At 35.8% G+C, this 23,874-nt stretch overlaps 1 protein-coding gene across 1 annotated transcript in view; it reads right to left on the reverse strand.

Moving 5' to 3' along the window:
* Positions 1-23,556, reverse strand: part of LOC114339120 (helicase SKI2W) — a 127,876-nt gene extending 104,320 nt beyond the window's left edge. Inside the window, exons 1-2 of the mRNA XM_028289750.2 lie at positions 23,245-23,556; positions 4,702-4,915 (exon numbers count right to left, since the gene is read on the reverse strand). Of these exons, the coding sequence (XP_028145551.2) occupies positions 4,702-4,915; positions 23,245-23,418 (388 nt within the window). The 5' untranslated portion in view covers positions 23,419-23,556. The remainder of the gene's footprint in view (positions 1-4,701; positions 4,916-23,244) is intronic.
* Between the last annotated feature and the right edge of the window lie 318 nt (positions 23,557-23,874).

Here is a 23,874-nt window from a genome sequence, read left to right on the forward strand (position 1 = left end):
ATAGAACTTTATTCAAATTTAAAAATGACCTAACGTACTATCAAAGAAAATTAATGACACCTCATTACAGTAAGACACCACATTTTTATGGAGTACCGAAAATTCACAAAGCAAATAGGTATTCCACTTAGACCTATTTGTAGTACCATCAATTCTCCTTGTAGTGAACTATCAAAATTTTTATTAAATATTATAAAACCATTTGCAAATAATAATGATACATTTATAAAAAATACACATTTTTTAAACAAATTATCAAATATAGAATTTAATCCAAATAATATTTTAGTAAGTTTTTGACATAAACAGTTTATTTACAAATGTACCATTAGATAAAACTTTAAACATAATCAAAACGAAATTAGAAAATGATAATACATTAACAACTAGGACAAGACTAAAGGTATCAGCTATAATGGAGTTATTGACATTATGTACTAATAATACCTATTTTCAACTAAATAATGAATTCTATAAACAAAATTTTGGTCTCGCAATGGGCTCTTCTTTATCTCCATTATTGGCTAATATATTTATGGAGGATTTCGAAACTAATATCATTTCTAAACAAAATTTAAAACCCACAGTATGGTGGAGATATGTAGATGATGTGTTTTCCATATGGCCTCATAGATCGGAATTGTTGGATACGTTCCTGAATATTATAAACGATCAAGAAGAGACAATAAAGTTTACAATGGAAAAGGAATACAAAAACACCCTACCTTTCCTCGATGTTTTGGTCTCAAAGAAGGATACTGGATATGAGATTCAAGTGTATAGAAAAACAACACACACCAACAGATATCTCAATTACAAATCAAATCATAACATCCAAGATAGAGCCAAAATTACTTGTTCTAACGAAAATTCATTTTTAGAAGAAAAACAATTGTTAACATCTGTTTTATTAAAAAATGATTATCCCATATCGTTTATAAATAAGGAATTGTCAAGATTGGATCGAATGGAACAGAACAACTTAGAACGGGATCCTACAACATTCACAAGAAATAATACGAGGAAAATATCAATACCATATGTAAAAGGACTATCCGAGAAACTTAAAACAATAGGAAATAAATTCAACATATCAACAACATTCAAAACAACAAACACATTGAGATCTATTCTATCTAAAACTAAACCTAACAGTGAACAAGAAAGAACAAAGAATTGTATTTATAAAATACCTTGTGAATGCGAACAATTTTATATAGGTGAAACGTCAAGACCATTAGACGTTAGAGTAAATAAACATCAGTCTTATATAAAAAATAGAGAATTTGATAGATCTCAAATATGTCAACATGCATGGGATAATGAACATAGAGTTCAGTGGAGAGATTCAAGTATAGTCCTAAAAGAAGCAGATAGTAAAAAGAGAAAAATCAAAGAAGCGGCTCTAATTATGCTAAATGAAACCAATTGTGTCGCAAATTCATCGGTAGAATGCAGTAGGATGTGGTTACCCATATTAAAGGAGGAAGTCAATAGAAAGAAAATACCACAATTAGTAAATCAGTAACATATCGAGTTAGTAGTAAACTAAATGTAAACCCAAATACTTACGATGTCGGGATAGTATCACGAGGTTTTTCCTGGTTTTCCCTCGTGATTTACTATGGAATCTCTAACGCGAGAATTTCAGTACCACCGTTGCATTTGGTTGTCTTTTTAAAGACAGATCACATGCTATGATTGTTTGGGGCGGATATTCTTGAGTTGGGATTGATTTCATGTAATCGAATGAACTATCTTTTAGTAAAGTCGTCCCAGGAACGCAACTCATCAATATTGGCAATATCATTTTAAAGTCGTCTACTTTAAAATGTATAATACGTGTCTGAATTGCCGATATAAATGAGTCAGATTAAATAAATTATTAGAAGAATTTTTTACTAAGCAACAACATTTTTGTTTATTTAGTATTATTTTGTATTTTGACAACGACACCCGACTTGGGCGTCGAAACGTTAATAAAATCATTTTTAGGTAAAATTGTGGCTTATTTACCATTTGAATATACTTGATCCTGTATACTTAGAACCCATAGACCCAAAAGTATTATACCGGGTGTCCACTTATATTTTCCCCCATTTTAACTGCCTATAACTTCTAAACGGCTCAAGATAGAAATATGCGGTTTTCGCTGAAATGTTTTATTTTAGTAAAAGTTTTGTCTGAATGGATTTAATTTTTTATATCGTTTTCAAATACGAAAAGGAAAATGGCGGATTTTTGAAAAAAACGTTGTTGACTTTTTTTTAATGGAACACCCAGTATATTTTTTTGTAAATTGAAAGAAAGGTCATCCACCTATCCAGCGATATAAAGTTTTTCAAAATCGGTTGTCAAATCACTGAGTAATTAATTTTTAAAATGAGAGGTGCAACGTGGATATCACATACCTAAATAACATAACTAAGCGAATTCATGTAATTTCCACATTGCATCTCTCATTTTAAAAATTAATTGCTCAGTTATTTGACTATAGATTTAAAAAAAATTATATCGTTGGATAGGTAAATGAGCGTTTTTTCAAGTTTTTAGGTAAATGACCATTTTTTATATCACTTTTACATAAAAAATGGCGGATTTTTGAAAAAAAAAAACGTTGTTGACTTTTTTTATTGAAACACCCAGTATATTTTTTTGTAGCTTGAAAAAACGGTCATTTACCTATCCAGCGATATAAAAAAATTTAAAATCGGTTGTCAAATGACTGAGCAAATAATTTTTAAAATGAGAAATGCAATGTGGAAATCACATAACATAATATCATTTTGCTTAGTTATGTTATTTAGGTATGTGATATCCACGTTGCACCCTCATTTTAAAAATTAATTACTCAGTGATTTGACAACCGATTTTGAAAAACTTTATATCACTGGATAGGTGAATGACCTTTCTTTCAATTTGCAAAAAAATATACTGGGTGTTCCATTTAAAAAAAGTCAACAACGTTTTTTTTCAAAAATCCGCCATTTTTCTTTTCGTATTTGACAGCGATATAAAAAATTCAATACATTCAGACAAAACTTTTACTAAAATAAAACATTTCAGCGAAAACCGCATTTTTCTATCTTAAGGCGTTTAGAAGTTACATGCAGTTGAAATGGGGGAAAATATAAGTGGACACCCGGTATTTACAGATTGCAAAAGTGTCGTCGAAAGACTGGAAAATATAAGTGCATCTAAAAATTTAAATCATCTACAAGTAGAAAGTAGAAATACTACAGACCAATTACCAAATACTCGGCTCACAACGAAAGGTGATAATAGTTTGGATCAAAGGACATTCGGGTATTCAAGGAAACGAAATTGCCGATAAGTTTGCAAAATCTGCCTCAGACTTAGACAGAGATTTTATTAATCCGACTATTCCATATACCGATTTGAATGCCACACTTAAAATTCAGCTAAAAACTAAATGGCAAGAACTGTATGACAGCAAACAAAATCATATCAAGTTCAAATCCCAAGGCTAAGATGGTTCCACAACCAAAACAACAGGAATTTTATTATTACTATTAACAGAATAAGAACAAATCATGCAATGTCACCAAGCTATAAATGTAGAATTGGTTTAATTGATAATTCCTCATGCTTATGTGGTGAACTGGGAGACTTAACACACAGTATACTTGATTGTCCATTAAATAGTGAAAGCACAGATAAATTTTATAGTGAAGTAATTAATAACAAAATTTGCTTGCCGATTAATTTAAACTATATAATTTTCAATAAGAATGTTGTTGTTGTTTATTTGGGTTTATATGACTGCGGACACTAAATCCATTCGCCAGATAAGAATGTTAATATACTGTATTGTTTATATAATCACACCAAGAGGTGAAAAGTGAAATTGTAAATTGCTAACACTGTCTTCGTTAGTAATTCTGCAAATAATTCCATTTTAGAACAAAACAAAAAATTGCACACATTAACTTTTACCAAATTAATAATTTATCCACTATAAGCGTGAAGAAGGATGATTTTTCAATTAGAAAAATATGTATGTGTGTTTAGGTATATATATGTACAGCTGGTTCCTAAAAAAACTGATACGACTCTTAGTAAGATTTGATCATTTTGAGCAGTGTATGATTTTTCTGACATTATATTATATTTATTATGACAGACAAATAATAAAATAAACAAACAAATAGCCATTTTTTGAGGTTGAAGTTATCTGACCAATTTTAAGATTTGGCAGTAACAATGACAGTATGTAAATAATAAGTATTTATCCTTCAAAATATAATAAATTAAATATAATTAAACTCATATTCATTATATCACACCTCATCAAAAACTTTTTACAAGAACGTAGTCAGCGATTTGGATATGGCTTAGAGCCAGACTACATCAAGATCGCCTATAAATCGTGCTGGTAATTGCCTTGCAGCGAGACCAAAAATAAAAAGAAGAAGAAGAAGAAAGTACACTGCTCAATTTTCTACAAAATACGCTTTAAGAGTCGTATCAGTTTTTTTTGGAACCAGCTGTACATATGTGTGTGCATATATATCAAGGTATAACATATTTTTATTATGTTAGTTAAATATATTGTAAATGTTAGTTATAGTTATATATCATATTTTATATTCTAGTTATGTAATATTATACTTATATGTAAAAATTGTCTGGCTAATTGGTCTTTACCAAAGCCATCAAATAATAAAAAAAACATTTTACCAGATTCACAAAGAGTTTGTTCGTTCTCATAGGACTCTGGAGCTGGAAAACTACCCGGCCAAAATGGCTTGAATGAAGCACTGCCCCTAGTTGCTTCAGATGGAGGGGCTGGAGCTCTATTTAATGACATCGAATTTTTTGCTGTAGCCCCTGCTGATTGGAGGGAGACTTCTTTAAAATCCATGATTTGGCCACTGTTTGGATCTCTTTGAACCTTAAACAAAGATAGTTTACGGGATAAATGTGTCACAGTTTTGAATTTTTAGTGCAATTAATTCAATGGTCAAATTTGACGAAATCATGAGAGTAAAGGTTCAGATAAAAAGAACAAAACCCACAAAAAAAAATAATGACTGGATAATATGCAATATCATATTGGATGAAATGATAAAATACTCCAGCATGATCACACGGCTTCAGCTATTAATGTGCTGGAATTCATGGGCCAACGATTCATAAAACATAGCGCAATACCGTATCCTAGAATAGCTTACATAGTCATAAAACAAAATAATATTATGTATGTATGGTATGATAAGATTAAGAATCATATTATTTTATTTATGTCGTTATTTAAAAAGTCATATTTTCGATTATATTGTAACGGTCCCAAAGAAAGCACAATAAATATGTTTTTACTGTCAGTACAAATATATTAGTTCCGATCCTGTAGTCATGAATAAATTAAACGTATGTGTATTGTGCAATCCTTTTTAAGTTTCTCTCAATTTTATCTTTCATATAATAAAACTTTGTGCAATAGTATTTTAGAACAGAAAATGTAAAGTGTTAGTGAAGTGTTGGTTAACCAGAGTTCCAGCCGAGCTACACAAGGCCTACACTAGCTCCAGTCGACAATACAATCCCATATCACTAGGTACATGTAATAAACTGTTTTAATTTTTTTTCTTTGAACATTTGAACTCGTGAAGGACTTAATTTTTTTTTCATTCATTGCAATTATGTTTTGCTTTTTTAACTATTTTTTTTATAAATAAACGATTATTATGTTTTTAACTTATAAAGTATTTTTCTTTTGCACAATATATCTCTGATCCTTATTGTGGTAAGGCATACAGACAACCCGCCATGGTAAGTACCGACTTATATCTAATGGAATGACATTGCAAGTAATTCTTTTTTTGTTTTTGGATAGGCATATGGCAGTATATTTGATTTGTTGACGGCGCCCAATGATTAATACTTTTTAATATTAAATGTTATTTTAAGAACTCACCCCTTTCAATCTCTGAGACAGTAGCTTACCGGGGCATTCGAAAAAGTTACGTAGCACAAAGAATATCATGCCTATGACCTAATTACACTGTTTAAATATATTTTTATGTTTGTTTAATTTGTCGTGCTACAAGATAACTTTTTGTGGCACCAGAAAGCCGTAAATACTATCCGAACGCCTAGTATATTCAATCAGGGCTGGCGTAACACAAGTTATTTATGTGCCCAATTATGAAAGAGTGTAATGATTGAAGTAAATGCTAGTAGAACTTATGAGCTAAGTTAAAGCAATCCGATAATATCGAAAGAGTTTTCAAGATAAAATATACAATTTAAGTATTGTAATCAACGGCTCGAAGGAACAACAAAAATGGTAGAAGATTGGTTCACCATCCTCTCGAATGACCAACAAAAATGGTGAAGATAAATGGCAGATTTGTTCAACAACAATGTAGTAAGATTAACAATAAATTAGGATGGAATCTTACCACCATTTAGAGAGTAATAAGCAATGTAATAAATTACAATTCGAAGAACCACCCACTAACTTGGAAAATAAAGAATACAAGCATTAAAACATATGTAATTTAATTAGTAACTTTTGAAGAAAGAGGACGAAACGTATGTGGAAACCCTGGAGGAAATATTAATAATGCTCACCAAGTTACACTTCCTCGGCTCATCCACTGACAATAATCCTCCGGTAGAGGTCCCAGAAGGCCTACTAAGGCGGATTGGAAATTAGCTACCGAGATCACGAGACTAGTATTGTATAGTTGATCCAAAAGATGGCTTAACCCAGACATCCAAATTGAAAGTTATCCTTCAACACCAAATTGTTCTATATGGTCCACACAATGTCCAGAAAAAAGTCACACCATTTTGAGCGTCGGGTTTGGGGGAAGAGGGGGGAGAAATCGGTAAATTCGTAGTTTTTTACGTTTTTCGTCAATATTTCTAAAACTATGCGGTTTAGCATGAACAGCCCCCTATACAAAATTGTTCCACATTAAATTTGAAATAAAAAAGGCCCTGTGGAGATAATCTTTCTAAAATGCATGGTTCCAAAGTTACGGAGGTACATAGTATAGTATAACTGGTCCAAAAAAGGCCTAACCCAAACATCCAAAGTAAAAGTTTTCCTCCAACACCAAATTGTTCTGTATGGTCCACATATTGTTCAGTAAAAAGTTACACCATTTTGAGTGTACGGTTTGGGGGGCAGATGGGGAAGAAGTCGGTAAATTAGCAGTTTTTTTACGTTTTTCGTCAATATTTCTAAAACTATGTTTTAGCGTAAACGATGTTATATACAAAAATTTCTACATCAAATTTAAAACAAAAAATCTTGTATACATAATTGTTATAACATCAACGGTTCCAGAGTTACGGAGGGTGAAAAGTCGAGGTTTTCGATACTTTTTATATTTTTTGGGCAATGTATGGTATAATTATACCAAAAACCCAGACATCCAAAGTGAAAGTTATCCTCCAACACCAAATTGTTCTATATGGTCCACATAATGTTCAGAAAAAAGTCACACCATTTTGAGCCGTCGGGTTTGGGGGGGGGGGGGGGGGGAGAGGAAGGAGAAATCGGTAAAGTATCGAAAACCTCCACTTTTCACCCTCCATAACTCTGGAACCGTTGATTTTATAACAATTATGTACAGAACCTTTTTTGTTTTAAATTTTATGTAGAACATTTTTGTATAGAATATTCTTTACGCTAAAGCATAGTTTTAGAAATATTGACGAAACGTAAAAGAACTACTAATTTACCGACTTCTCCCCCATCTCCCACCCAAACCGGACGCTCAAAATAGTGTAACTTTTTACTAAACAATATGTGGACCATATAGAACAATTTGGTGTCGAAGGAAAACTTTTACTTTGGATGTCAGGGTTAGGCGTTTTTTTGGACCAATTACACTATACTACCTCTGTAACTTTTTTAGAAGGGTTATGCATAGGGACTTTTTTATTTCAAGTTTAATTTAGAACAATTTTGTATAGAGGGTTGTTCATGCTAAACCGCATAGTTTTAGAAATATTGACGAAAAACGTAAAAAACTACGAATTTACAGATTTCTCCCCCCCCCCCCTCCCCCCCCCCAACCCAACGCTCAAAATGGTGTGACTTTTTTCTGAACATTATATGGACTATATAGACCAATTTGGTGTTGGAGGATAACTTTCACTTTGGATGTCTAGGTTTGGGTCTAACTATACCATACTAGACCGGAAAAAGACAGGTGGGCGATCAATAAACTCCAGCCATACAAATCACCTGGAATGGACGGGATTTATCCAGCCTTCCTACAGAAGGGATAGGATGTGATTATCCCGCATCTAACAAAGATCTTTAAAGCTAGTTTGGCGTGGAGTATATTCCAACTGCATAGTGAAGGGTGAAAGTCACATATATCCCCAAGGTTGGTAGGGTAATGGACCAGACCCCCCAAGTCATACAGACCAATAAGTCTATCCTCTTCCCTAGAAAAAACGATGGAAAGATTGATATACATATACCTGTCTAGGGACGACGTGCTGATGGAGAATCCACTTAGCGATCGTCAATATGCATACCAGCCAGGAAAGTCAACAATCTTAGCAGACTGCTCTCAAAGTCGCTAGATGACAGAGATAGCGGTGGCGACATTTCTGGACGTGGAGGGAGCGTTTAATAACGTCTCCTTCGAGTCTGTAACGGAAGCGCTTAAAAGGAGAGGAGCTAGTGCCTTCATATGCGAGTGGACAAAGGCGACCTTAGCAAACAGGATCATGGTGACCTCGTTAGGTAAAGCCACCATTGAAGCGAAGGCAGAAAGCGGCTGCCCACAAGGAGGAGTTCTATCCCCATTACTGTGGGCTACGCTTACGGACGACCTACTTAACACCCTGCCCAGGGAGGGTTTTTACTGTCTGGGTTATGCGGACGACTTGGTAATTGTAGTTCGAGAACGCTTTACCAAAATAATTTTAGAGAGACTTCAAGTCGCTCTGAGGATAGTGGACAGCTGATGATGACAGATGGTGTGAGGAAGAAGGCCTGAAGGTTAACCCTAAAAAAACATCCGTTGTTCCCCTCACGAGGAAAGGAGCACTGCAAGGCTTACAGCCACTAGCGCTCAAGGGAGTAGAAATCCCATTCACAAGTCAGGCCAAGTACTAAGGTGTAATATTCGACCAGAGGCTGACATGGAATGCACACATTCAAAAAGTCACACAAAAGGCCACTATGGCCCTGAACAGATGTAGACGAATGTGTGGTAATAATTGGGGGTTAAATCCTAAAATGAACCTCTGGTTATACACAAGGGTTATAAGGCCCATGATAACTTACGGTTAGTGGCGTGGTGCAACAAAACGCAACAGTCCGGGGCGATTCGATTTCTCAGTGGCACACAAAGGCTTGCATGCTTAAGTGTTACAGGAGCCATGAGAACAGCCCCAACGGACGCGCTAGAATTTCTGCTAAACCTACCACCTCTGCATATATACATACAGAGTGAAGCCAGATCAACAGTACATCGGTTGACCCAGGGCCAAGCTCCAATAAGTATGATGCATGGAGCTGATAACTTAAGGCTATACTAGGACATAAAGGCAGACCCCGTTCTAGGAATGCCTGTAGACCGAATGGTTACGATGTATAGCTTTAACAAAATTGTTCAAATTACAATAGCAAAAAGAGAGGACTGAGAAACTGGTCCGCCGATAACGGCAAACTCAATACGGTATACGGATGGCTCTAAAACCGATATATAGGTTCAGGAGCTGGAATATATGGCATAAAACCAAGGGCGGAAGTCCGGGTATGTCTAGGAAGGGCCGCTATGGAACTAATCGGCCGAAATCTAGATAACGACTCCATCGTTATCTATTCGGATAGTCAAGCGGCTCTAAAGGCTCTCAGTTCGGTACAGGTCGATTCATGGCTGGCATGGAACTGTTTGAATGTCCTCTCTCAGGTGGGAAGTCGAAACAGGTCGACACTTGACTGGGTGTCGGGACGTAAGGGTCATCGTGGCAACGAGAAGGCCGATGAATTGGCCCGAGAAGGCGCATCTACGCCACTGGTTGGTCCGGAACCCTTCTTTGGAATCGCATATACGATAAAAAGAGCAGCTATACACAAATGGGTGCAACAGAAGTCTCTTGAATGGTGGAACAACTCCCCAGGACAGAGGCAGGCCAAACAGTTCACCAAAGGACATTCGGCTAAATTTACAACAGACTTACTTTCGCGCAGTCGCAGCACTCTCAGAATTATAGTGAGTCTGCTGACTGGACACTGTAGACTCAATAGACACTTGAGTCTCATTAGCCTGACAGAAGAGGACACCTGTCGGTTCTGTCTAAAATATACCTAGAATATTTTTGCATCCTAAACATTATTATTCTTGAAGCCCAAACACTTACTTGCCGCTCCGCTCATGAAATGCTTTTTCGCTTTGGCTGGCCGGCAAATCACGCGATTTTAGATAAAATCCCCAAAAATCGAAGCAGCCGGTGCTGGAGAATCCCATGAACCACTAGCTAGGGTGTTTACAGTGTCAGTATTTGGTACTATATTAACGTGTAAATATTTAGAATGATGTTTAAGTAGAGAAGAACAAGTTGAGGGAACTGAGTTTATAGATAATTTAGCAACTTATTGAAAAACTGACCCGATCATATGGTGGAAAGGTACATGTTTCGGAACAAAATGAACTGAAATACGTAGCAGTTGATATATTAAGCATGCCTTCATCCACTGCAGCGAATGAAAGAAGTTTCAGTTCTTATGGTTTTTTTATCCACTCCTCTAAAAGAAACCGACTTACTGCTGAACTCTGTATGACAGAGCTGGCGACTCGTGAAAAACAAAATCCCACAACTTCTCATCAGTACATTAAAATGCAGAATGTAGATGAAAAGGATGAGCTAGTGATAGAAATAGATTCTGAATCTAATGCCTCACATCTTTTTCAGATTAGATCACGGCATCCATTCTTTGCTGTTAAGAAGAAAATTTCATTTTTTTATCAAATAAATTTTGTGTTTTCTGTTGTTTTTATATTTTTTTATATATAAAGAACACTGTTGTTTCATCTCATAATTTTGTATATAATTTCATGATTTTTAATGCCCTATTTCATCTTTAACAACATCCCTAAGCGCATCATAGGGTTCATTCTCAGAAAATTCTCCATATCGAGAATATTCTCCGACTTTTCATTCTCGAGAATTTTCCAACACTACGTGACGATAGTACAAATCGACACTTAAGTTTAGAGAATCTAAAGGATAAAGAGCGTAACCCAATTATATCACACATTATAATTTTACGATCTTGACTTATATAATTTAAAGCTGCAAAAAAGTTATAGTAACCTTCTGTCTAAGGTCTATTATTGGGGTTTTCAAGCGTCTCTGGGCGTTGGGGTTGCGCAAGCGTCTCTAATGTGACTTAACGATCACTGACGTACTTGGGACCACGGCTTTACGTGCCGCCCGAAACACAATCGCGGCTGAGTTCAATTAGAAATTGAAAATTTTCTCATTGCCAGGGATCGAACCCAGGCCCTCCAACTTGTTAATCTACCAATATAGCAATTGCGTTACAGCCGCTACTTTCTGTAGTATGACTAGGTACGTAAATGACCTACATGAATGTACTGTAATAACTAAATGAAGGTTATTTTAATAAAACTTTTTTCCATTAATGTGCTTAATTTGTTACCGTGGAAAATAAAGCATAGAAGTTCCATCACACCTGCCTCAGATATCTCACACCGGGAATCCAACATCACACAGTAAGTCCACTACAACTGTAAAATTTCATGAGAGAATACATAAAATTAAAATAGGCAGAGGAGTTAGGCAAGGCGAAACTATTTTGCCAAAATGTTTTTTATAACTGTCCTCAGATACGCAATGAAATCACTGTCATGAGAGAACAGAGGCATCAATAACGACGACAAAAGGTTAACTGACCTTAGATTCTTGATGAATTATTAAAGGTACCTAATGACATTCGAAGCGGAGACATTAACATTAACAAAAAAGACAGCAGAAGATTTAAGAACAGCCCAGAGAGCCATGGAAAGTCATGGTTGAAATCACTAAAAGAGACAGAATACCCAATAACACCATCAAACAAGAAACGAAGCTCAAACACGCAGTGAAATAAGTAACTACAATGAAATATAGATGGGCAGGTTGTGGAGAGAACATCGAATGAAAGATGGACTAAAAGTCTTAGAATGGCGACCAGGAGCAGAAACACGTAAAAAAAGTTGACCACCGAAGCGTCGGAGCGACGACGTAAAAATAAATTGCTTGGATGACGATAGTCCAGAATCGAGAGAAATAGAACATGAAAGAGGACTGTGTTTAACAGTAAACAGTAACGGTTAAATGATGAAGCAAAATAACGGAAAGAACTAAAAGTCATAACAAGAGATGATAGAAATAACTAATGTAACTACCAGATGGAGTAGCAGTAGACCAAAACGATAATGAAGACGCACCAAAGAAGACGTTGTAACTATAATGAAAAATTTTAACAAGAACAGACCCACTTTTTCTGTGATTTTCCAAAAAACCTCAAATCTTTTTTAGTTCCATACATTTTCTAGTCCCACATTATTATTCCATCCAAAAGATCTTCTTGAAATACAACATACCAGTAGCTATATATAGTAGCTGTAATATGAATATTAGATCACTAATTAATACAAAAGATATGGTTCCTATGTTACACAAGTATGGGGTTTACAAGCTTTGTTTTTCTTCTTGTAAAATTTAAATTTCAGAACATTTAAAATTAATTCATAAATATAATTTCGCCTAATTCGCAACATAATTTCTATTGTCCGATAAAAAGTATGTGCAGAAGTGTCAATAACTTAAGATCTGTGGACATTTTTTTTCTTAGTTTTAACATCTTTAAACGCGAAATACGCAATAGCTTATCGAATTGATGCCATGTTATTTTTTTTATTAAGGTCTTTGTTTATTATTGTGTATGTGTATTAACAACAGAAACATTTTTGGTTATTCTTTATTTTATTTTATATTTTGTCATCAAGTGTTCAGTCAATGTATGTAGTTTTCTTATGTACACCTTTATGGGTTTATACCTGGTGGATGTATATTTCAATAAATAAATAAATAAATAAAGACATAGCTGCCACCCATCTGCTTTTTGGCTGTTTAAAGATTTAATTTAAGCGAATAGCAATGTTTATTTATCAAATAAACATTTTATTTCTGTTTTCTGACAGCAGTAAAATCTATTTTGAATTAAATAAATTACGCACATTCTTTTTTTGTGTCAATTAACCCTTTCGTTTACAAATTAAATTCCTTTAAGCTATAAAACTGAAATTTTCAACATAGCGAAAATGATTCTTTTGCGAATTTTTTATATTGTTCACTACAAGATGTCCTCATTTGAGGACATCGTGAGCCAATGGAGTAAAAATATTAGACTTTTTTTAAATACTGACAAAAAATAAAAACTAAAGTATTTTATGCAATAAATAATGTATGGTATCTTACAAAACAATTTTTTATTTACTTATACAGAGATTAACATTGCATTTGTTGCATGTCATTCGTGAGTTGCCCTTTCAACCATGCAATTTTCATCTAGATGCATTAGGTTTATCATCGTGTATAAGCCAATGACGAAATCCATCTAGTCAAACTTCTTGGACAGAGCGCCTTTTTATATTTACCTAAAAAATAATTTTTCCGTTGACTCACAATGTCCACAAACGAGGACACGCTTTTCAGAAAATCCGCGGTAGCTAATTTTAAGCAAAAACGCTATTAACAATAGTTTTGTTACAAAACTGACTTTTCTATGATCTTTTAGGCGCTAATGTTTAGTTTTAGTTGACTTTATTTATTTTTAATAACTTACTTCTAAACAAATGAAAAACACTGAATTCATATCCTTTATTTTACAAACTACGATATCTAATTTATTTATTACACTAAATCTAATAATTTATCTAATTACAAATTCAAAAATATACCGCGTCCGTTACATATTAAAGTACACCGAAGCTTTCAAATTCACAACTGAACTACTAATTCCAAAAACCCCTATTTATACATTATTACAATGTTCTAGAAATAAACAACATCTCGAAAAAGGTTAAATAATATTTACGATTTTAAAACAATTTACTTCAGAAGTCTAGAACAATCGAACATAATAAATCACAATAAAAGAAGGGTCTTGTTTACATTAAAATTATAATAAATAGGCCAGGTCGTGAGCAGCCTGCAGCGTCACATTGCCCCCTCCTTAGAAGATGGTCCCTCCTGGAGCCTTGCCGGGACTCGAACTGTATGCTGGTATCTGCAACTGGACCCTCTTTTACAACTCCCAGTTGCACAAAAGTGGCAAGGGACGGTCTTCGCTCCGCACCAGTAACTATGCGGATTGCACGAGACTAAAACCTGGACCTCAGTATCTTTAAAGATGTCTTCCACCATATTGCGGACAACTCTCCAGTCTAATTGGCGGCATTCTAACTTTGGCATGGCTAACTTTTGCACCGACTCCAACACGTGCTCTCTCAATTGAATTAATGCATCCCATACATCTTGGTAGGTAGGTTGGTCATGGACAGTGTCTTTTGTTACCAGATAGAATAGGTAACGTGATGCATCTTTGAGTTTCAATGCTTTGCCAGGAGCTGGCAGTTGGCATTGAAGTTCTGCAACTCGACCAAACTTCCTCCGAAAAGCAGATGCCAACCCTCGTGCGTCTCTAATACTGGAAGGGATGGTATGGGCCAGTGAATAGTCATCGGGAAGTGCGAGTAGATCTCGCTTTTCTTCAGTGGTAACACCATGTCTTGCTTTACCGGTACCGCTACAGGCCCCCATGAACTCCTCAAACATGAGGTCAGGTATCTCTCGAACTTGGTTTACTTCCACTTCTTCATCTGCGTCGTGGTCTCCCTCGTACCGCGCCAACCAGTTATGGTGGACTATCATCGGCTTTCCCCTAGGAACCATGCTTATTCGGTAGATAACATCATTAATTTTCTTGACAATGAGGTACGGGCCTTCCCAGAACTGCTGCAACTTGGGAGAACAACCTGTTCGCTTCTTTGGATTATAAAGCCAGTCTTTGTCGTCCTCCTTGAAACATCCCCTCTCGGCTTGGGTAGCATATCGTTTCTTAATTCGGTCGCTAGCGATCTGAAGATGAGAACCGACCAACTCGCGGATATCGTCCATTCTTCTTCGCACTTCATTCACATAATCCTCACCAGCCACGTCTTCTCCAGGTCGACATCCAAACTCTAAATCACAGGGTAGACGCATCTCGCGTCCAAATAGAACTTTTGCTGGTGTTTGTCCCGTTGATTCATTAACAGCAGATCTATAGGCCATTGCGAAGAACGGAAGGTACTGGTCCCAGTCTCGCTGATGATTGGACACCATCTTTGTCAAATACTTGCCGACTGTCTTATTCATACGCTCCACCATTCCATCCGATTGCGGTTGATAGGCCGTGGTCCTTGTCTTCTTCGTGCCTAGTCTATCACAGATTCCCTGAAATAGATCGCTCTCAAAGTTCCCCCCTTGATCACTATGGATCTCCAGAGGGACTCCAAATCTGCCGATAGTCTTTGATTAGCACATCTGCAATAGTGGCGGCTTTCTGGTCCGAAATTGCGTAGATCTCAACCCATTTCGTGAAGTAATCCATTACGACCAACATGTATTTGAATCCATTTTCACTTTCTGAAAATGGCCCGGCAATATCCAAAGTTATTCTTTCAAACGGACTTCCAAAATTGTACTGTCTCATAGGAGCCTTTCTTTTCGGTAGGATCCGTTACTTGTAGCACAGGTAGTATATTTCTTACACCAGTCCTTCACATCGTCGGAACTATTCATCCAATAAAATCGTTCCCGAATTCTCTAAAGGGTTTTTTTACACCAAAATGCCTTCCTGATGGACTGTCGTGTAACTGACGAAGTACTTCGGCTACTCTGCTCTTTGGAATGTAATCACCAACTGTGTTCTCCTCGCTGAACCATCATCATTTTCCATTACTCGTTTAAGCAAGCTGTCTTTCAATATAAATGAGTCCCACTGGGCCCAATACGTCTTAACTACTGAGCCTAGGCTTGATATTTCTTGCTAAGATGGTCGACGATTTTCTTCTTTAGATTTTCGAATCTTCTGTAAAACTGGATCTTTCTCTTTTTCTTCCTTGATCTTGGTAGGCGTCCGTTGACCACTGTTGTTCTTAGTACTGCTGCTTCCTTTGACTCGGTTTTGTTGCAATGAATCAGCGTTCCTGTGGCTAACTCCGGCCCGATGCTCGATCTTGAAATCGTATTCTTGAAGTCGTTAAATCCATCTGGCTATCTGACCCTCTGGATTCTTAAACTGCATTAACCATTTAAGGGTGGCATGGTCGGTTCGGATTAGAAACTTCCTTCCATAGAGGTGTTGATAGAAGTGTTCCACTGATTTTACTACTGCTAGAAGTTCTCTTCTCGTGACGCAGTAATTTCGTTCAGGTTTTGAAAACACTTAACTCTCCTTTCGACAGTGGATATCCTAGTGTTGGCGCTGTAATTAAATGCCTCGTCAAAGTTTCAAAGGCCATTTGGCAGTCTCCATCCCAGCAATAATCCCTTGCTTCCTCTGTAAGTCGCGTTAATGGCTTAGCGATATCTGCAAACTTCTTAATGAACCTCCGGTAGTAAGTACATAGTCCCAGAAAACTTCTCACTTGATGTTTATCAGTTGGTTCAGGCCATTCCTTAATGGAATCGATTTTTCCTTTATCCACGGCCACTCCTTCTTTGCTGACTATATGACCTAAATAATTGACTTTACTTTGAAATAGCTGGCATTTCTTGGGGTTTAACATTAACTGGGCAGCTTTAAGTCGATTAAAAACGTCTTCTAAATTCTTCAGGTGGTCTTCAAATGTCTCTCCCAAAACGATTATGTCGTTTAAATACACCAGGCAGGTTTTCCAAGATAACCCTCTCAACACATTTTCCATAAGCCTCTCAAAGGTCGCAGGAGCATTACAGAGTCCAAACGGCATAAAGTTGAATTCCCATAATCCAGATCCTGTAGTGAAGGCCGTCTTCTCCTTGTCCACTGGATCCATTTCTACCTGCCAATATCCAGACTTCAAATCCAACGTAGAAAACAATTTACTTCCAGCCAATGTGTCCAACGTGTCGTCGATCAGAGGCAGAGGATAACTATCTTTCTTGGTAACATTGTTCAACAAACGGTAGTCCACACAGAACCTCGTAGTTCTATCTTTCTTCTTGACCAGGACCACTGGAGAGACCCATGGGCTCGTAGAAGGTTCTATCACCCCGCCTTTCTTCATTTCTTGAACAATCCTTTCAGCTTCGTCTCTCTTCGCCTGTGGTAGTCGTCGAGCTGTTTGACGAATTGGCCTAGCGGTACCAGTGTCAATTTTATGTTTGACAATTGTCATCCTTCCTGTCTTTCCTCCTTTCGGTACGAATATGTCACGATATTGCCGAAGAAATTCCCTTAATTTCCTTTTCTCCACTTGATTTAGAGATTGGCCTGCAACTGCAACCATTTGGTCGAACTTGTCGTTGGAATTATCTGATGTTGTCGTCTGACATTAATCAGTCTTACGGGAATTTCTTTAGCCTAAGTAACTAACTCCTTTCCAATTATGATTCCTCGGCCAACCTCCTCGTCGTGGTTCCATGGCTCCATCATCACAGGTGTTCCTTCCTCTACAATTCCCTGTAGCCGCGCTACGATGATCGTTTCACTCCTCGCAGGCACAACTGTATCTTCTTTAATGGCTGCTAGCACAGAGATGTCATCATGTGGATGAAGAAATACCTCCTCGTTGCTAACTTTGATACTCTGTTCTTAAAATCCATGAAAATTCATTACGTCCATTCCTAATATAACATCTTCTTCGATATCAGCAACTATGACAGTATTAACGAACTTTTCTGCTCCAATTCCTAACTGTATCTGGATTTCTCCGTGGGTAAGAGTTTCTAACGGCTGTTTATAACTGACGGTCTAATAATGGTCCTGGTCGCTCCGGTATCCACCAAAAATATATTCTTTTTACCATTTACTTCTCCATCTACATATACACTATCTTACGACATTTCAAAGAAGCTATTAGTATTAGATAGTCTTTAGAGAACTTCTGAGTCAAGGCTGCCCCCTAGGGTCTGTCCGTTCTCTTACTTCCTGCTGGCGAGTTTCTTCATTTGCGTTCTTACTTAAACTCCGTGCGTGCCCCTCTTCGCCACAACTGCAGCAATTCATGGTCTTCGATGTAATGCCTTTCACCATATTAACCAGCTGGTCAAGATTATCTTCATCCTCTTCTTCTTTCACAGTTCGAACTTCACTGTACTCACCAGAGGCCTGCGTAGCTGATTCGAACTCGAGGGCCGCGGACAATACATCGACCAGCGTCTTGTGACGAGCTAATCGCAGTGTTCTCTGCATTTCAAAATCACTAGAATCCCATCAATAAATGTTTGAACAGCCAACATTTCCATCATGTCTTCGGGAGCTGTTAGATAAGCAAATCGTACTAGCCTGGCAATATCTAGCTCATATTCTTGAAGAGCTTCATCTTTCTCTTGTCGTCGGCATTTAAGCCGCGCCTTATAGACATACTCCAAATGTTTGTGCATACATATCACATGTTTAGTCTCTTCATAAGTTGTTCAAAATCATTCGTCTCTACAGCTATGGTCTGGAGTACATCCAAAGCCTCTGCTCGAAGAGCAATAACTAGACTTACAGCTTTGTCTTTTTCAGACCATCCGTTCGCTCTTGCAACTGTTTCAAACTGTTTTTTATAACTGTTCCATGACGACTTTCCGTTGAAATATGGCACCTTAACACGAGCAGGACATACACTCCCTTCAACTATCGGCCGTGGCTCCAATTTGTATTTGGTTTCATTATCTTTAATGTCTGTTAAGATGGGTTCCATCCCTTTGTCTACTTTTTCCGTTTCCTCCATTTTCTTTTCCATTTCTTTGATCTTTTCTTCAAAAGTAGATTTTAGGGACGATATCTTGTCGTCAAAATCAGAAGTGACTTTAGAGATGCTAGCAGAGATCTCGTTAGCCATCTTGCTTTCAAGGGATGAAATATCACCCGAAACTTTCAAAATCTCACTAGAAACTTTATGTTCTAATGATGTTATATCCGCCTAAACTTGGGAGATTTCACCAGAAACTTTGTTCTCTAACGATGTAATGTCTGTCGAAACTTTCGCAATCTCGCCAGAAACTTCGGAGATTTCACCAGAAACTGTGTACTCAATCGATGTAATGTCCGTCGAAACTTGGGAAATTTCACCAAAAACTTCCGAAATTGACGAAATCAAAGCAGCATGCTTGTCCTCAAACACGTAGGTTTCTGGATCTTGACCCTCTTCTTGCAAAGCGTTCTTTAGACGTTCGACTAGATCAGCCTTTTTTCCAGCTGAATCAAACTCGCGATTTTCCAATTCTGTTCTTAGCTCCGTAACGCGCAGGTCACTAACTTTCGGCTTATACTGTGAATATATGGTCACACACACTTTATTTATTATTAAAGATTCCACACTTTATTTAATGCGAATTTATGTTTATTTATTAAAACTATTCCACTTGTTACAAAACCACTCCACCATTTGTTACAAAACTGACTTTTCTATGATCTTTTAGGCACTAATGTTTAGTTTTAGTTGACTTTATTTATTTTTAACAACTTACTTCTAAACAAATGAAAAACTCTGAATTTATATCCTTTATTTTACAAACTACGATATATAATTTATTTATTACATTAATCTAATAATTTATCTAATTACAAATTCAAAAATATACCGCGCCCGTTACATATCAAAGTACATCGACGTTTTCAAATTCACAACTGAACTACTTATTCCAAAAACCCCTATTTATAAGTACATTATTACAATGTTCTAGAAATAAACAACAACATATCGAAAAAGGTTAAATAATATTTACGACTTTAAAAGAATTTACTTCAGAAGTCTAGAACAATCGAACATCATAAATCACAATAAAAGGGACTTGTTTACATTAAAATTATAATAAATAGGACAGGTCGTGAGCAGCCTGCAGCGTCACAGTTATTTAACAACTTCTACTATTTCTCAACACCATAAGACACATTCAGTACCAATTGTTCATATTTATAACGAAAGAAACTCAAATGAATTGGCGCTGTATACACCAGTCATAAGTACCTATAGAAACCTATTTCAACAAATTAAATATTTTTTTCAAAAGCTGTTAGATGACAGCACAAGTACTCATTGGGCGGAATAGGATGTCCATAATCGGGGACAATTTGTTACAACGGTAAAAGCACATGGGGCTACATACAAAAAATTATAAAATAGGTTGTCCTCAATTGAGGACACAGTGAACGGAAGGGTTAATTTAATTTAAAAAAATGTAGACACTCTGTATAAATAATCATGTTAATGTTTATATTAGTGAATAAAGAATTGAATTACCTTTCAAATGAGCTAGCACACAACCCCTATTCTCATTTAAAAAAATCATCTATTACGTCATCACGCCCAGACGGATGACGTCACTAGTATGATATATATGCCAAAATATCATAATTTAAAAATAAAAATTGACCTGTTTCAGGATTTATTTCCATAATCGCTCATTCACGAAATAATGAATTTATTCCATTTTTGTCATTGACACACTGTATCCTAGATATATCCAGGCTGTTTAGTGTTTGACTAGGTATACCCAATGAAGAAAGCGCTAAAATTGGCAACATTGCTTATGAGTTGCATTGCCACTGTAGAATGATGAATGACTGAATAAATCAACGTGATTCTGGTGCATCAGATGGGCAATAGAGCAGTGTTGCCATTTATAGTATGTATATCTACTTAACAACTAAATAGTCTGTATATTTTTATACAGGGTGCGGTAGATAAACAATTAGAAATATATCGAGAAATAAACTAACTGAATCATGGAAATTGGAAGGAAGGGGTTTTGAAGAGTGAACTGTTTAATGAAAATAGTTGCTACTTCCGGTTATACTGGAATTATACTTCGTTTTTTAATGGGACACTGTCCTCTAATGTAATTTTAATAAAAGTTTAAATTCCTAAAGAACTTATTAGCTCCATACAGCTTTATCGTTTACAGTGTAAAGTTGCCTTTTTCATTATACAGGGTGCTGTCAAAATTTGCATAAAACAGTCATTCTAAATTTTCACCTAATTCCCTTTTTTCAAATAGAACATGTATATGGTTCACTATTTTAGAAGAATACGTTTCTGGCTATCGATTTGTATTACTATCCACATACCTATCTCCTGAAGTTTTCAAATAAATTAACTTTTAACATTTTTGTCACAAAAAATTTATTTTTTTATAGACTATGTTGTGTTAACCCTCCGTTAGTCGCTATCAGTGTCACACACCGACGACAGAATTATTCATTAGGGATTTACAAAATAACTGGTTTTCTCTATCGCCACTTTCTGTACCTCTTCCTATCAACTAACCTCGTGTTAGTATACATTCTTACCTACTTGGGCGAGTACAGCCTTACCTACAGTTGTGTGAGTTTTATAGCTATTTTCGGTGCAAGACTCCGTAGCGACTAACGGTGTGGTTATTATTTTATTGGCATAACTTGCAGTTCAGGTAAAGATTTACCATCTTATTACTTTGAAGCCGAACAAAAACTTTGTTGGAATTATGGGAAATGGTTCCTAGCGAATATTTTTACATTACAAATAACAATATGTATATTGTTATACTAGGGTTTTTCATTTTATATCTGTTGTTTTTCAATAAAACATTTTCAAAAATATTTTTCAGTCATTCCTACACACAATATAAAATATTTGTATGAATTTTATTGCAATAACTATTTTTTTTTAAATTGTCGGTCTTTGACACCGTAGCGACTCTTTATGCTCCGTTTATCCTAGCGACTAACGGAGGGTTAATTAACAAGTTTCATATTTATGTTAAGCATTGAACAACTAAAAAGATCCTACCAAAGAAAATAGGCATGGCACAAGCTTATTAATGTAATAAATTTTCAAAATGTTGCCCATCAACTACCAAACATTTATGAACTCATTATTTCATTAAAAACTTGAAGAACTTTCTTCATCATGTCTTCCTTAGTAGTGACAGGTTCAGAAAACACCTTATTGTTAACATATCTCCAAATATAGTGACAATTGTGGGGATCTTGGTGGCCAGGGAATCGGACCTTTATTAGCTATCTATCTCTAAGTATTTCATCAAGCAATGTGCCGACTCCTCGAATATTGTGATCCAGTGCTCCATCTTGTTGAAACCAAGCCTAGTTAGCCTCATTATTATGTAAAGGGTGCAGTGCTGGTACAATTATTTGCAGTAAAATGTTGCAGTAATGCTCACCGTTTCAATTTTCATCATAAAGCATGAGAGCGAATATCTTATGATTTTTCACAGCACAAACAATAATATTACACAAAAAGGACTCTTGAAATTTACTATCGCACAGACGATTTTTATCACTCCAGAAGTGACTGTTATGGTGGTTAACCATACCCTTTTTTCTAAACTTCGATTTACCACACCAAATATTTTTTGTAAAATCTTGGTCTTCTTGGCATTTTATTACAACTCATTCCACAAACTCAACATGTAAATATTGGGCTAGTGTACACGAATAAGTGCTCTAGTCAAGTGTTTTTAAAATTCTCAGAATTGATCTAGTACCTGTTCTTGGAACCTGTAACAATTTAAAGAAGTTAATTTATTTGAAAACTGCAAGAGATACATATGACATATGGGAATACTAATACAGACCAATAGTGAGAAACATATTCTTCTAAAACAAGCAATTGGACTTCATAAGTCCTAGGTTTTCAATAACTTGATCAGAAGTAAAATCAGAATTCGACATTTAAACTCTTTGTGTAACTTTACATCAATTAATACAAGATTTCACTAATCTTCTACATGGTACTTCCAGTGCCATAATAATACTATTTCTGTGACTATAGTGACACTTCCGGTTACAGATAGCAGGTAACTGTAGGACAATATGACAAGACCGTAAGACAATAAGATGTAAAGATATGTCCATCAAACAGGATGTAAACTGTAAAAATAATAGAAATGAGAAAATTGTCTACACATTTTGACAAAGTGTGTAGCCAATTTTTTAAGTGATTGCTACAGAAGATGGTAGGCTACTTTATTGTTAATATAATAAGTGAAAAGCCTTACTTGGAGTGTGGTAATTGAAGGAGACTCTTCAAACCATAGTAATTCTTTGGGTATTGGCTCACGAGACCAAAATTTCTGATTTTTTTCATACTGATGGATTGGTAAGTTTTCTGGGGATAAAATGTACTTCTTTAATTCACTTTCTACAGAAGCTAATATCGGAGGAGCTTCCATATCAATGAATCTAAATTATGAAAATGTATACGTCTCAAATACGAGAACGATATTAACTTATCAACAATCTTTAAAAATAAACAAATACAGGTTATGTTCTTGTTATATAGTCTTCTTCTTGTTTTTTGGTGTCACTAGAACTACGCTAAAAGCCGATTCATCATCATTCCCAACCTTAGACAAGGAAAGAGAGAGGACGAGTAATCCTATGACCAAAAGTGAAGCCAAACTGACACCAGGGATTTTGATCATCGACGTATCTTTGGGGTATTGTTATGCATTGAGTATTTAAAATAAAAACATGAAATGTATTTAAAATGAAGAATTTGTGTACGGTAAATGTTTTATTAAGTTGCTCATATTACGTACATATGTTTCAATACATACATATGTTTTTATTACGAATTTTAGATGATAATTTACTTTATTTTTTATGAAATTTTAACCTTCAACGAA

The sequence above is a fragment of the Diabrotica virgifera genome, chromosome 4, assembly GCF_917563875.1.
Source record: "Diabrotica virgifera virgifera chromosome 4, PGI_DIABVI_V3a".
Classification (NCBI taxonomy): Eukaryota; Metazoa; Arthropoda; class Insecta; order Coleoptera; family Chrysomelidae; genus Diabrotica; species Diabrotica virgifera.